The sequence below is a fragment of the Astatotilapia calliptera genome, chromosome 14 (assembly GCF_964374335.1).
Source record: "Astatotilapia calliptera chromosome 14, fAstCal68.1, whole genome shotgun sequence".
NCBI classification, from domain to species: domain Eukaryota; kingdom Metazoa; phylum Chordata; class Actinopteri; order Cichliformes; family Cichlidae; genus Astatotilapia; species Astatotilapia calliptera.
In genome coordinates, this window is record NC_137435.1 from 1674501 (window position 1) to 1687579 (window position 13079).

At 47.4% G+C, this 13079-nt stretch overlaps 1 protein-coding gene across 7 annotated transcripts; it reads right to left on the reverse strand.

The window, feature by feature from the left end:
• Positions 1-142: 142 nt before the first annotated feature.
• Positions 143-12490, reverse strand: gpr171 (G protein-coupled receptor 171). 7 transcript variants are annotated; one of them, XM_080289220.1, is made up of 6 exons: positions 12375-12490; positions 9774-9932; positions 2801-3041; positions 1477-1686; positions 1218-1346; positions 200-973 (listed from the first exon to the last, which is right to left on the reverse strand). In XM_080289220.1, the coding sequence occupies exons 3-6, from the start codon at positions 2966-2968 to the stop codon at positions 446-448; spliced, it is 1035 nt and encodes a 344-aa protein (XP_080145346.1). In that variant the 5' UTR covers positions 2969-3041; positions 9774-9932; positions 12375-12490; the 3' UTR covers positions 200-445. The 7 variants fall into 7 exon arrangements, with proteins under 7 accessions (XP_080145347.1, XP_080145348.1, XP_026048330.2 ...); XM_080289221.1 differs by lacking the exon at positions 9774-9932 and having other exon boundaries at positions 143-973; positions 12375-12484; XM_080289222.1 differs by lacking the exons at positions 9774-9932; positions 12375-12490 and adding an exon at positions 9228-9395 and having other exon boundaries at positions 143-973.
• Positions 12491-13079: the final 589 nt, after the last annotated feature.

A 13079-nucleotide genomic window follows, 5' to 3' on the forward strand; every position in this document is an offset into this window, starting at 1 on the left:
TTGTGTCCTCTGTTGAAAAAGACAAGCGGGATATCATAAGGTTCTATAAGGTGTTTCAGTTGAGGAGCACTGTGGTGGACACTGGTTACTGCTGCCCTCTGCTGGTGACAGACGCTCACAGCACTTAAAAGGACCAATCGGGTTTGTTCTCTTTGTTTCATCTTTATGAATCAATAATAATATAAAGTTACAGTCTATGTAACAGCATCACAGAGTTTAATCATTTCACCTGTTAGTCTTCATTTTATTAACACCAGTCACACTGATAAAAACTGAACAGTGAGTAATAATCTATAAGTTTAATAAGTCAAGTTGAATCCTGTTGCACATGGAGGAGCATCTGTAAGTCTTTAGTCCATGTTTGTAGTCTTTCAAGAGAGCATTTAAGCTAACAGTTTCCAGTCATTGTGCTAAGCTAAGTACCATCCTGGAGGAGACGGTGTGGTTAGCATGCAGCCTCTTGCTGTGCAGAGGTCGCCGGCTGCATCATTTCCTCTGCCGCCTCCTCCTTTGCGTCTCTGATGGCGTGGTTTCCGAGGCAGGGAAACAGCTTTCTGATGGTGTGTCTGAACGGGGCGTTAAGGTAGAAGAAGATGAGCGGGTCGAAGCAGAGGTGGAGCACGCTCAGCAGCAGAGTGGACTCCTTCCCCAGAAACAGCCGCTTCTTGGTTTCACAGTCTGTGATGAGTTTGGTCTGGGCCAGCGTGTACGGCGTGCGGACCACGTGGTAGGGGACGAAGCTGAATACATAGGCCAACGCCACAGCCGCCACGCTTGCCGCCACCCTCCTGGCGTTCGCCCAGAGTTTGGGGTCGCTGCGGCTGCGCAGGAGCTTTTTGACAGCCAGGGTGCTGGAGATGAGCGTGGCGGCGGAGGCGTTGAGGAAGAGCGCCGTGCAAAGGAAGACCGTGAGAGCGTGCCAGTGAAGGCTGATGTCCTCCTTCAGAGAAGAGCAGCTGAGGTAGGTCTGCTCCTGCAGGAGCAACAGAAACACACCAGTCTGAGGCACAGTGTCACCTCCTTCTGCTCAGAGGACAAAACAGCAGCAATTTCCTAATGTTGTAAACCTGCTCAACATTTGGCAATAAAACCCTTTCTGATTCTGATTCTGAAAACGTCTCCAATAGCCGCCGCCGGCCTGCATGGTGCACTTTAGACATGTGAATCGTGCACCTCCAACGGTCACAGAGGCTTTATTGTCAGGACTGTTGCCTTACCGTGACCTGTTTTATTGGCAGGGCCATGTTGGGCACCATGATGAGCAGCAGCAGCAGCCAGACGACCAGCGACAGCAGCCGGGCGAAGCCGACCTCCTGCAGCCGCAGAGAGCGCACAGTGTGGCATTCCTGCAGGAGGACACTCACATTTTTGTTTCTGATGTCTGAAAACGATTTCAATCTAAACACATAAGAAAGACCGCACGGTGCGTGGTGCCCACTAACCAGAGCGCTGCTTTTGAACATTTTTGGAGAGTACCTGCAGGTAGCGGTCCGTGATGATGAAGGCGAGGAAGGCGATGGATGCGTAGAGGCTGATGTAGATGGTGACGGCGCTGGCCTGGCAGTGGAACACCATGAGGTTCCACGGCGCCACCCCGAGGTCCTTCATGATCTTAAAGGGCAGCGCGAGCAGGAGCAGCAGGTCGGCCACCAGCAGGTTAATCAGGTAGATGCTGGCGCTCTTCTGCTGAGGGACACAAAAACATCTAAACATGGACACGGACTCAGATCATCAGCTCTGCTACTACAGCCACCTGTGCTGCAGCTGCCTTAATACTATCTAACCAGGTGAGTGTTTAAAATAAACTTCATGCATTTGTTGTGAAGCAGTTCTGTTGGACCTTTGAACATGCAGGACTGTGGGGACTGACTCACTGTCGGAGCCTCCAGTGGACATTAGAGGAACTGCAGTTCAGGGGAAAATTAATAAATTCTAACAAATGAAATTTAAAATGACCAAAAGCTCTTTGAATTTGTCCAGAACCTGTAGTTTGGGTAAGGTAGGAGTACTTACCCCACACTGGGGTAAATGTGTGTTTAAGGCTGTGCTGAAGCGTCTTATGCCCCATTTTCATTAGTACCTAATCGGATCGACTTGGCAACCGTTCGCCACGGTTTCCAGGGTTTTCCATTAGGTCATAGTCCCTGCTCACCCAGGCAGGTACTAAAATGTGACATCATCAGACTGCGTGCCACATATTGGCCGGTCAGAAGCGCCACTCGATGAGTCATGAGAGCGTCTCACTCGCAAAAATTAAAACTGTCATTTTTTAAAACTCGGCAACGAAGGAAAGCAGCAGGTTTATTCTTGCCTCGACGTCCTTTCTTGTAGCGTTCGTATCGCATGATTATGTCGCTGGCCACACAGATGCGTTGCTATGACGACAAGCACGCACACTGGGTTGTAATGGAAAACCGGTTGATCTGAGTAGGTACTGATGCAAAAGGGCTTTAAATCTGCCTTCTTTTTGTCCACATCTCCATCTGAGAGCTTTGAGCTCAGAAGAGTCAGAGGCTGATGGACGATTTCATTTTAAAGCTTCATTTTTAAAACCTCGACTATATCTTCTTCTATGTCCGAGGAAAAGAGAAGCTTACAGTGAGTCACGGGGTCAGAGAAATCCTCATTCCAGCTCATTTCACCATAACTGACCACAAATCCTCTCATCACTTCTTCTTCTCTTATCTAATACGTGCTCTTCAAGCACCTTTACACTGTCATGTGACACCTCGCCACAGGACATTCGCCTCACTTTTCACCTCGTGTGTGACCTCGGGTCATCTCGAGTCGTCCTGCCTACCTTGGCTCTGGGGCTGCGGATGAAGGCCCACACTGACACCAGATTTCCAGGCAGACTGATGATAAAGATGAGGATGTAGACAACTGTGAAGGGTCCCATCTGGTCGTTGACGATGCAGGGCTTCTCCTCCGGAGCGCCGCCGGTGCTGAGATTGGTGGCAGGAGTCATCGTGAGGTGGCGCTCGTCGGGAGGTGAAAGCAGAGAGGCTGCAGGGCTGCTCACGGCGGCATTCACTGTCGGCCTGAAAACAGGAAGAGGATCCACTCCAAAGATTAAACCACAAAATCTCATTTGTATTACAGCGTCGGATGAATTCATCTCGCTCTGTAGAAACGCAGAGAGATCGATCGAGCACACGTTAAAAATGCACAATCACATGTTTTTATCTGTCTGCACTGAAAGTGTTGCAGTCAGTTTAAACACACTGGTTTCATTTCTTTCCCAGCACCTGCAAAAAATGTTTTTATTTCATAAATTATTTCACATATTTGGCAGTGGATTCATGAGAAGCATGAAAAAGGGGCCAGTTTAGGTACAGGTGCATAGATGTGTAGGCGGGCATGAATGTGTTAAAGGGTCGGTGAGAAGGAAAGCGTGTAGGTCGACAGGGAAAAGTGGAAAGCTCTGCCGTAGGAGGGAAGCAAAGAAGAAGCAGGAAGGTTTGAGGTGGGAAGGAGGTGCTGTAGCTGCTGGCACGAGCCAATGAGAGTTTATCCTTTTAAACTGTGAGAGGTCATCGGCCAAGCAGGGGGCGGGGCTCTGAGAGATCCCGGCGTACACAAGTGGTTCACTCAAACTGTTACATGCAAGTTTGCAAATCTGCAGCAGCTGTGACACACACACACACACACACACTTGTTTTCATATCTTAGTGAGGACATCTAACTGACACGATGTTTTCCCTAGCTGCTCACCCTAACCATCAAGAATGAATGCTAACCATAACATAACTGTCACCCTGACACTAAAACCACACTCTGAGTCTCAAACATGCCTTCAAACTTGTGGGTATGGGGATTTTGTCCGCATAAGGGCTGTTGGTCCTCACAAAGATATGTAAACATGGTACACACACACACACACACACACACGCACACACACACACACGCACACACACACACACACACACACACACACACGCACGCACACACACACACACACGCACGCACACACACACACACACACACAGACACACACACACGCACGCACACACACAGACACACACACACACACACACACACACACACGCACGCACACACACAGACACACACACACACACACGCACGCACACACACAGACACACACACACACACACACACAGAGAAACAAACACATTGAAATCAGAGCAGCAGCACAGACACGTTTCTCTGCACAAACATTTACTCAACTTTAGAAGAATTTAAACAGCTGCTGCTGTAAACACCACGTGCTGATCAGCCACACACAGTCTCATCTGATCTTAACTGACATGTGTCCGTGTCTGTGTCCGTGATGTGACTCTGTGTCTGTGATGTGACTCTGTGTCCGTGATGTGACTCTGTGTCTGTGATGTGTCTGTGATGTGACTCTGTGTCTGTGATGTGTCTGTGATGTGACTCTGTGTCTGTGATGTGTCCGTGTCTGTGACTGTGATGTGACTCTGTGTCCATGATGTGACTCTGTGTCTGTGATGTGACTCTGTGTCCATGATGTGACTCTGTGTCTGTGATGTGACTCTGTGTCTGTGATGTGATGTGTCTGTGATGTGTCTGTGATGTGACTCTGTGTCTGTGATGTGATGTGTCTGTGATGTGTCTGTGATGTGACTCTGTGTCTGTGATGTGACTCTGTGTCCGTGATGTGATGTGTCTGTGATGTGTCCGTGATGTGACTCTGTGTCCGTGATGTGATGTGTCTGTGATGTGTCTGTGATCTGACTCTGTGTCTGTGATGTGTCCGTGATGTGACTCTGTGTCCGTGATGTGTCTGTGATGTGTCTGTGATGTGACTCTGTGTCTGTGATGTGTCTGTGATGTGACTCTGTGATGTGTCCGTGATGTGTCTGTGATGTGTCTGTGATGTGACTCTGTGTCTGTGATGTGTCTGTGATGTGTCTGTGATGTGACTCTGTGTCTGTGATGTGTCTGTGATGTGACTCTGTGTCCGTGATGTGTCTGTGATGTGTCTGTGATGTGTCTGTGATGTGTCTGTGATGTGACTCTGTGTCTGTGATGTGTCTGTGATGTGACTCTGTGTCTGTGATGTGACTCTGTGTCTGTGACGTGTCCGTGATGTGACTCTGTGTCCGTGATGTGTCTGTGATGTGACTCTGTGTCTGTGATGTGTCTGTGATGTGACTCTGTGTCTGCGATGTGACTCTGTGTCTGTGATGTGTCTGTGATGTGGCTCTGTGTCTGTGATGTGTCTGTGATGTGACTCTGTGTCCGTGATGTGACTCTGTGTCCGTGATGTGTCTGTGATGTGTCTGTGATGTGACTCTGTGTCCGTGATGTGACTCTGTGTCCGTGATGTGTCTGTGATGTGTCTGTGATGTGTCTGTGATGTGACTCTGTGTCTGTGATGTGTCTGTGATGTGACTCTGTGTCCGTGATGTGACTCTGTGTCCGTGATGTGTCCGTGATGTGACTCTGTGTCTGTGATGTGTCTGTGATGTGTCTGTAATGTGACTCTGTGTCCGTGATGTGACTCTGTGTCCGTGATGTGTCTGTGATGTGTCTGTGATGTGACTCTGTGTCCGTGATGTGACTCTGTGTCTGTGATGTGTCTGTGATGTGACTCTGTGTCCGTGATGTTACTCTGTGTCTGTGATGTGACTCTGTGATGTGTCTGTGATGTGTCTGTGTTGTGACTCTGTGTCCGTGATGTGTCCGTGATGTGACTCTGTGTCTGTGATGTGTCTGTGATGTGACTCTGTGTCCGTGATGTGACTCTGTGTCCGTGATGTGTCCGTGATGTGACTCTGTGTCTGTGATGTGTCTGTGATGTGACTCTGTGTCTGTGATGTGACTCTGTGTCTGTGATGTGTCTGTGATGTGACTCTGTGATGTGTCTGTGATGTGACTCTGTGATGTGACTCTGTGATGTGTCTGTGATGTGACTCTGTGTCTGTGATGTGTCTGTGATGTGACTCTGTGTCTGTGATGTGTCCGTGATGTGACTCTGTGTCTGTGATGTGTCTGTGATGTGACTCTGTGTCTGTGATGTGTCTGTGATGTGACTCTGTGTCTGCGATGTGACTCTGTGTCTGTGATGTGACTCTGTGTCTGTGATGTGTCTGTGATGTGACTCTGTGTCCGTGATGTGACTCTGTGTCCGTGATGTGTCTGTGATGTGACTCTGTGTCTGTGATGTGTCTGTGATGTGACTCTGTGTCCGTGATGTGACTCTGTGTCCGTGATGTGTCCGTGATGTGTCCGTGATGTGACTCTGTGTCTGTGATGTGTCTGTGATGTGTCTGTGATGTGACTCTGTGTCTGTGATGTGTCTGTGATGTGACTCTGTGTCTGTGATGTGTCTGTGATGTGACTCTGTGATGTGTCTGTGATGTGACTCTGTGTCTGTGATGTGTCTGTGATGTGACTCTGTGTCTGTGATGTGTCTGTGATGTGACTCTGTGATGTGTCTGTGATGTGACTCTGTGTCCGTGATGTGTCCGTGATGTGACTCTGTGTCTGTGATGTGTCTGTGATGTGACTCTGTGTCTGTGATGTGTCTGTGATGTGACTCTGTGTCTGTGATGTGACTCTGTGTCCGTGATGTGTCTGTGATGTGTCTGTGATGTGACTCTGTGTCTGTGATGTGACTCTGTGTCCGTGATGTGACTCTGTGTCTGTGATGTGTCTGTGATGTGTCTGGGATGTGACTCTGTGTCTGTGATGTGACTCTGTGATGTGTCTGTGATGTGTCTGTGATGTGTCTGTGTTCAGGGCACTTTCTCCCTGCAGTTAAACAGACTTGAAACAGGAGCTGACACAGAAACAGGTTTACAGCCGACGGCTTCAAACACTCAGCTGCACTAAATTTCCTCTCACGCTCACAGTGGAAATCCAGCACGCCTACAATCTCAAACTCACAGGTTTTTGTCAATAAGTTTTGAAATCAGAGGAATCATCATGAAGCGCCCTGTTTGAAGTTTGTTAGAGCGTCTGGTTTACCTCAGATCTCTCACCATCTAAACCCTGAAAACGAGCAGCAGCTACTGAATCCTCCCGATGTGCCGACACAGCTGCTCCCAGCTGGTTTCAGGTCTTCTTCATCTTCTAACAAGCTCCCCTCAAACTTGTTATTTATGATGTTTGTAGATGTTTTCTTATCGTGAATCATTTCCTGTTATCTACATTATTATAAGCAGCCACAAACCAGATGAACTGCACATCTTATAGAACATTAAACCAAAAGTTCTGGTTTTGAGGCTCCATACATCAGCAGTTGTTAGCAAAGCATTTATGAATGTAACCGTCACGTAAACATAAAAAGGCTGAGAAGCTGCTTTCTATGTTTACATACGAGCCTCTGACCTCTGAGCATTTCTGCTTTTTCAGAAACAGCAGCGAGCTGTGGCCGAGCCCGAGGTGTGAGACGGGCACACGCTGACGTGCAGGATGTAAAATAAGCTCTGTGGTCGCAGCAAACCTGTGTGAAGCAGGAAGTCAGAGAAAAGAAAGCTCGCGATCACGGGAGCTCATTTTCATGTCGAAGACACACAAACCGATGCAGATTCTGTGATGACAGCTGCAAACCATCAGCACGTATCCTGTCCTGGTGATAATCCTCTCAGAGAGGATCAGCAGGTAAGAAACATCCTGTAACGTCGAGTCAGGATCACAGATCTGCTGCATTTAAATGCAAAAACATTTCTTTTTGATCCCATCAAACCACCGAAGCTGAACTGAGCCAACCGCTGCGAGCTGCACACATGAAACAAGTTATTTCCACCTGCTTCTGCAGAAAAAGTCACATTTTAATTTTCACAAATCCGCCTTCCGTAATAAAACATCACTTGTGTCATATTTTGACTTCCAAAGAAGAGGACCGTTGGTCAGCCTGCTCACGTCCTTCAGTTTTCCTCACTCTGAAGGTGATTCTGTCCAAAAACATTCACTTTCTGCTAACGCTTAGAGCGCGGCGTCCTCCCTCCACGGCGCTCGTTTCTTAACGGTAACTAGACGTTAGAAGTTAAAGTAGGGTGACCAAGCGTCCTCTTTTTTTGCACTTGTTGACTTCTTGACTTTCACCATTCATTAACAGCACAGAAAAAGCATCATTTAGATATGTTAAAATTTTCTTTAAACGAAGTTTATCAAAGTCCTTCGTGACTGGGCCAAGTGTCCTTTTTCAAAATATGGTCACCTGAAGTTAAAGCCCGGCTGAAGCGGCTGAACGTGGTGGTTGAAAGTGATGCTATCAGGAGGCCGCTGCTCGCTTCACGCCCCAAATCAAAATGGAGGATGCCAAAAAGCACCCCGGGGCGCTATGATGCCCCCAACACTCGCAGAAATGTGTTTTACCTTAACAGTTTTTCCCATGAGGGCCTCATTCGTTCTCATAGGTGGAACAGGAAGTCCTCGAAGTTCTCAGCCCAAACCAGGAGAACGTGGCCTCCAACACGATCTGACTTCCTCTCTGTCTGTGGCTTCACCTGAACACTGGCTTTTGTTCAAGCCTCGGAGGAGAGAGCGCTCGTCTTCAGGACTATTTTCAGCGGCGGATGAATCCACATTCTGTGAATATTTGTGGCAGAAGGACGACGCATGTGCACCCAAGTGAAAATAAACTGCGTTGCATTTTTCGTCCAAATAAGGAAAATAAAGCAGGAAAATTTAGACGAAGGAAATCGTCTGTACTGAGTCACACAAACTGGGGAAAATCAGCTTTACAGAAAGCGACACTGGGGGTTTAGCTTTCTTTGAAAATGAAGAGTCATCTAAAGGTCATGGCACTCAGACACCAGGGTTTGGGACTAGAATTTCCACCTGCAGCTGCAGTTGTATGATAAACAAGCAGAGGAGGCAGAAATGTCCAAACCCGTGTCGAGACCGCAGAGACGAAGCGGTGAAAGCTGAAGGAGAGAACCACGAGTCTCAAGATGCATTTCAGCATGTGCCCAGGAACCTGCCGCTTTTGGATGCATTCAGTATTTTTATCCCCTGAACCTTAAAAAAGGAACAGCCTGTATATAAAAGAGGGACACCATAGTGTTTACACACTGGTTTTGTATCACAAACGGGGTCCGGAGGTCCAGTTCAGGGACTCCAGCGAGCCGAAGCGAAGGCCAGCAGACAGCTAGCAGCTACCTGCCAGTCAGAGAGGCCACAGCCCCAATTATGCAAACGTTAAGCCTTGAAACAATCAAACAGGTGAGTCACGTACAGTTGTTGTGAGGAAATGAGCTAAACCGTTTCTGTATCAGGCTGTAAACATGTTTTACCTCACTGCTCGAGCCCCTGCTGGATGTTAGAGGAACGCAGCTTTTGGTTCTTCATTTGTAATCCTTTAACACAGCGATATGAAATATTGAGGAGAGGTTAGAAAATAAACCTACACGCTGTGAAATGTGTGAAAAGATTACCAAACTGTCACAGAGGTGACATTTCCTGTTGTAAATCAGTCAAACAACCCCAAAGACACACAAGCTCAGCACGAGAGGATGTAAAACCACCAGAGTGACACGAAAGCGACCACAGAGACGTGAAGTGATCAGACAGAAAACTACTGAAAGGAGACGACGAGACTCGAGGACGGGAGCAGGAAGAGAAAATGACTCTCAGATCACAGATCTCAACTCTGTTAGTTCATTATTTCACAGTGTGTGTGTGTGTGTGTGTGTGTGTGTGTGTGTGTGTGTGTGTGTGTGTGTGTGTGTGTGTGTGTGTGTGTGTGTGTGTGTGTGTGTGTGCCGGTCATCCATTTCACATGGTCCCCCTTGAAACAGACATTCCCACACAGTCACGATTGTTTCCCCTTAAAAACAAACCTGAGTGAATCTTCAGCTCCCGCCTCGTCCCCTCCCGGGCTCTCGGACCGCGTGTTGGATCCCTAAGGGACTGAGCGGGCCCTCCGGCTTCTCTTCGGGTCCTCTGTGTGCGTTTGATTCGGTGTGTCAGTGCAGATCATGTGCTCGGAGCTGCGGAAGCTGCAGACAGATGGAAGGTGTTTTCCTGCCTGTTAGCAACATGCTGCTGCTGTCGTCAGTGTGACCACAAGCCCCGCCTCCCTGACACACACACACATATATGCATATTGAAGGCGTTTCCAGCAAATGAGTTGTGAGTAATGATTCTTTACAGATAAATTTAGAGACTTCTGGTTTATCTGGCGAGGCTGATCGGCACTTATCAGCTTTTAGCAGAAGTGGGAAAAAAAGTTAAAGTCCACAGAAGAGAGGAAGGGGACGATGACGTCTCTTTAACAGTGAAAATGTCAGCTTTAGTGAAAGTAAAGAGTAACAAATAAATGGTTCGACGTCACAGCGCTGAGAGCAGAAAACCCCGGGCAGGCGCAGAGCGAGCGACGTCCACAGGTGAGGTCACACCTGCGGTTCCTCTGACCCGCTGCAGCTCATCAAGCTGTCTGTTTCTTTAACACAAGCACACACTCGGAGCTCAGCCCAGCAGAGCCGCCGTGTGATGATGTCAACACGGAGCAACGTCTCGCTCCTCGTTGGATGAGCCGCGATGAAAGAAAAGGGAAAAGCAGGCGTCCAGAGACGTCCTCAGATGCAGTTAAAGACACGGGGTCCTGTGGACAGGTGGGCAGCGCGCACGTCTGTGTCAACGTGATAACTCAGTGAACTCAACTTAAAGGTCGGAGGTCAAGTTTTCTGAAAATCGAGGTGGAGAAAATGTAGGGTTTTCATACCGTAGCTGCGGGGAGGCCGAGGGTGAGGCACGAACTCCCCCCTGAGCTTTACAGCCTGAGCTGCACACAGTTTGCAGAGACTGTGATGATTAATGCTTAACCTCAGGAAGATACGCACAACTACAGCAGGTGTCTTAACACAGCAGCGCAAAGCTACACCGCTTGTGTTTGTTTTCATTAAGGAGGGAAAATGCACATAAACGAATTCATCATAGGAGCGTGTGGATGTGATGGATTCATGTGCGGTGCCTGCATGTAGATGCATGCAGATGACACTTAAAGGCAGTGGAAACATGTAAGCGCAGCCAAGAGCAGGAAGCACAATGAATGATAAGATGAGAGTCATAAACCAGTGTGAGGTCTGTGATGAAGAGAAAAGCGTAGAGACAGTCAGGGCTGTTTGTGCTGCGTCCCTGCAGGAAGTGTCTGTCTGATGTGTAGGAGGGCAGGACGCGCTGTGATAAGTATCTGCAAACTGAATCACGGTTTCCCACGTTGTAAAAAAACACGCGGCAGTGCGCTGTGTGAATGAACGTGAAGGAGCGGAGAAACTCTGCAGACTTCCAGCTGCTTCACGCACAGATGAGAAAGCGCAGTTACACAAATGTCACGCACTCGCTGCTCCATCATTTCAGACGATTCTCAAATTGAATTCGTGTCCAGAAAAATGAGGCAGGCAGACTACGATAACAGGATGTGATGTCACAACATGTGCAGGACGTACTTCTTTGTTATGGAAAACAAATTAAAATCACCGTAAATAAACAGGAGTGCTGATTTCTACAACTAGGCTGGAAGTGCACAATAACATTTCTTTTAACTTAAACGTTTCTGTGCAAGACTCAGAAGAGAAACAGCGAAAGTTGTGTGTTGTGCGTGAAACAGGAATGAAGTCTCTGTGAGTGCACACACAGCAGCTGTGAGGCGAAAGCGCTGAAATCAGATAAAACGTACAAAGCGAAAGAAAACGAAGGCCGTCTCCTGACCTGTCCCGTGAACACCGGCGTCGTGACGTTTATTTGTTTGCGGTCGCTTCGTGTATGAGAATATTTTATTGGTCAAAAAGGCTGCGGTGTGTGTTTGAAAGGACGTCACAAATGTCACAGATCAGATGTTCAGTGTTTATTTGCTGGTTTGTCGGAAGCGGCTCCAAGTCTGCCGCTGTCTGTTAGTCTGGGACCCCGGCACACAGCTTTCAACCCCCGCTGGGTTCAGCTCTCGGTGGAGGTGAAACACCGGCCCGGTCTGTCTGTAGGGTCACGCTTACGTCACTGTTTAATTTGGCTCAGATTAAAGTTTCATAACTTTAGTTTAATGTCTCACTGAGCACGTGTTCGACTGAACCATTCGCGCCAACTTTGAATTTAAACTAACATTAAAAATATTTTTTACAAGGAAAGAAGAGAAGACGCTGTCCAGAAATGATCATCTGTTATTAATATGTGTTCAACTATATTCGCAGCACCAGCTGTCTGTTAGGATGACTGAAATAAAGCAAAAATAAGTAACATCTGATTTGTGTTTGTTTGATGTTGCGTTTAACTGTGTTAGAAACTGTGAAACACGACAGAAGAAAACGCTGCTCACCAACGAGACGGAAGGAAAGTTTCCTTCATAGCTAAACATGTTAATAGCAAATCCACATTTAGTTTATAACACAGCACGTGTGTTTCAGCAATAGCCTGTTTATTTCAGTGCAGTGGGGAACCGTTCTTACCAGTTTGTCTTGGAGAGTCCACACCAGTCCAGATTTCCGAGGACACAGCTCACGTGGGTGTTATCTGCGATACTCCTAACTATAAGTTAACCAGGTCAGACAGTTCGTTCGTAATGAAAACGTAAACACGGAGTGCCAGCTGTTTAATTCACCGCAGTAACCATGGTAACCACGGACGCTGGGTGGATGTAACCCTCGTGTCTGCAACACATGGCTAAAAACTATTTTCCATTGTTTGTCCCACCAAACATCCAACCATTTAAAATCAAGGCGCTGCTGCGCTCTGCTGAGAAACAAAAGGTAAAAGTTGCGTTTAAGGTTTATTTATCCAACAAACAAAAGATCAGTGTTCGTTGTTTCCTGCTGCTTCTCCTGCTCTGGTACAGAACCACAGGCTGGTCCTATACTCGTCCTGAGTGACTGTCAAAGAAAAGCAGCAAAACTAAAGTTAAGCAATTATTAACCTACAAATAAAACTTGTAAATAACCCCAAAATATAAGTAAACTGAGAACAAAATTTAACACTTTTCAAAGTAATAAAATGAGAATTATTTTTGTCTTTAGATTAATTAAATAATTAGTTAAATATTAACTTAGTTATTGTTTTGCTTTGCCAGCGCACCTCTCAATGAAGTCGCTAGATGGCGCCGTGCGCTCGGGATAACCGAGCAGGGCTGCTGTGCAGGTGTTTAGCGCATGCAGGTG

Coding starts and splice junctions, on each gene's coding strand:
- gpr171 (XM_026192545.2), bottom strand. CDS start 8,336: ATGAGGCCCTCATGGGAAAAACTGTTAAG. Junction 3,042..8,307: donor TCATGGGAAAAACTGTTAAG/GTAAAACACATT, acceptor TCCTGTTTTCAG/GCCGACAGTGAATGCCGCCG. Junction 1,687..2,800: donor TCCGCAGCCCCAGAGCCAAG/GTAGGCAGGACG, acceptor TGTGTCCCTCAG/CAGAAGAGCGCCAGCATCTA.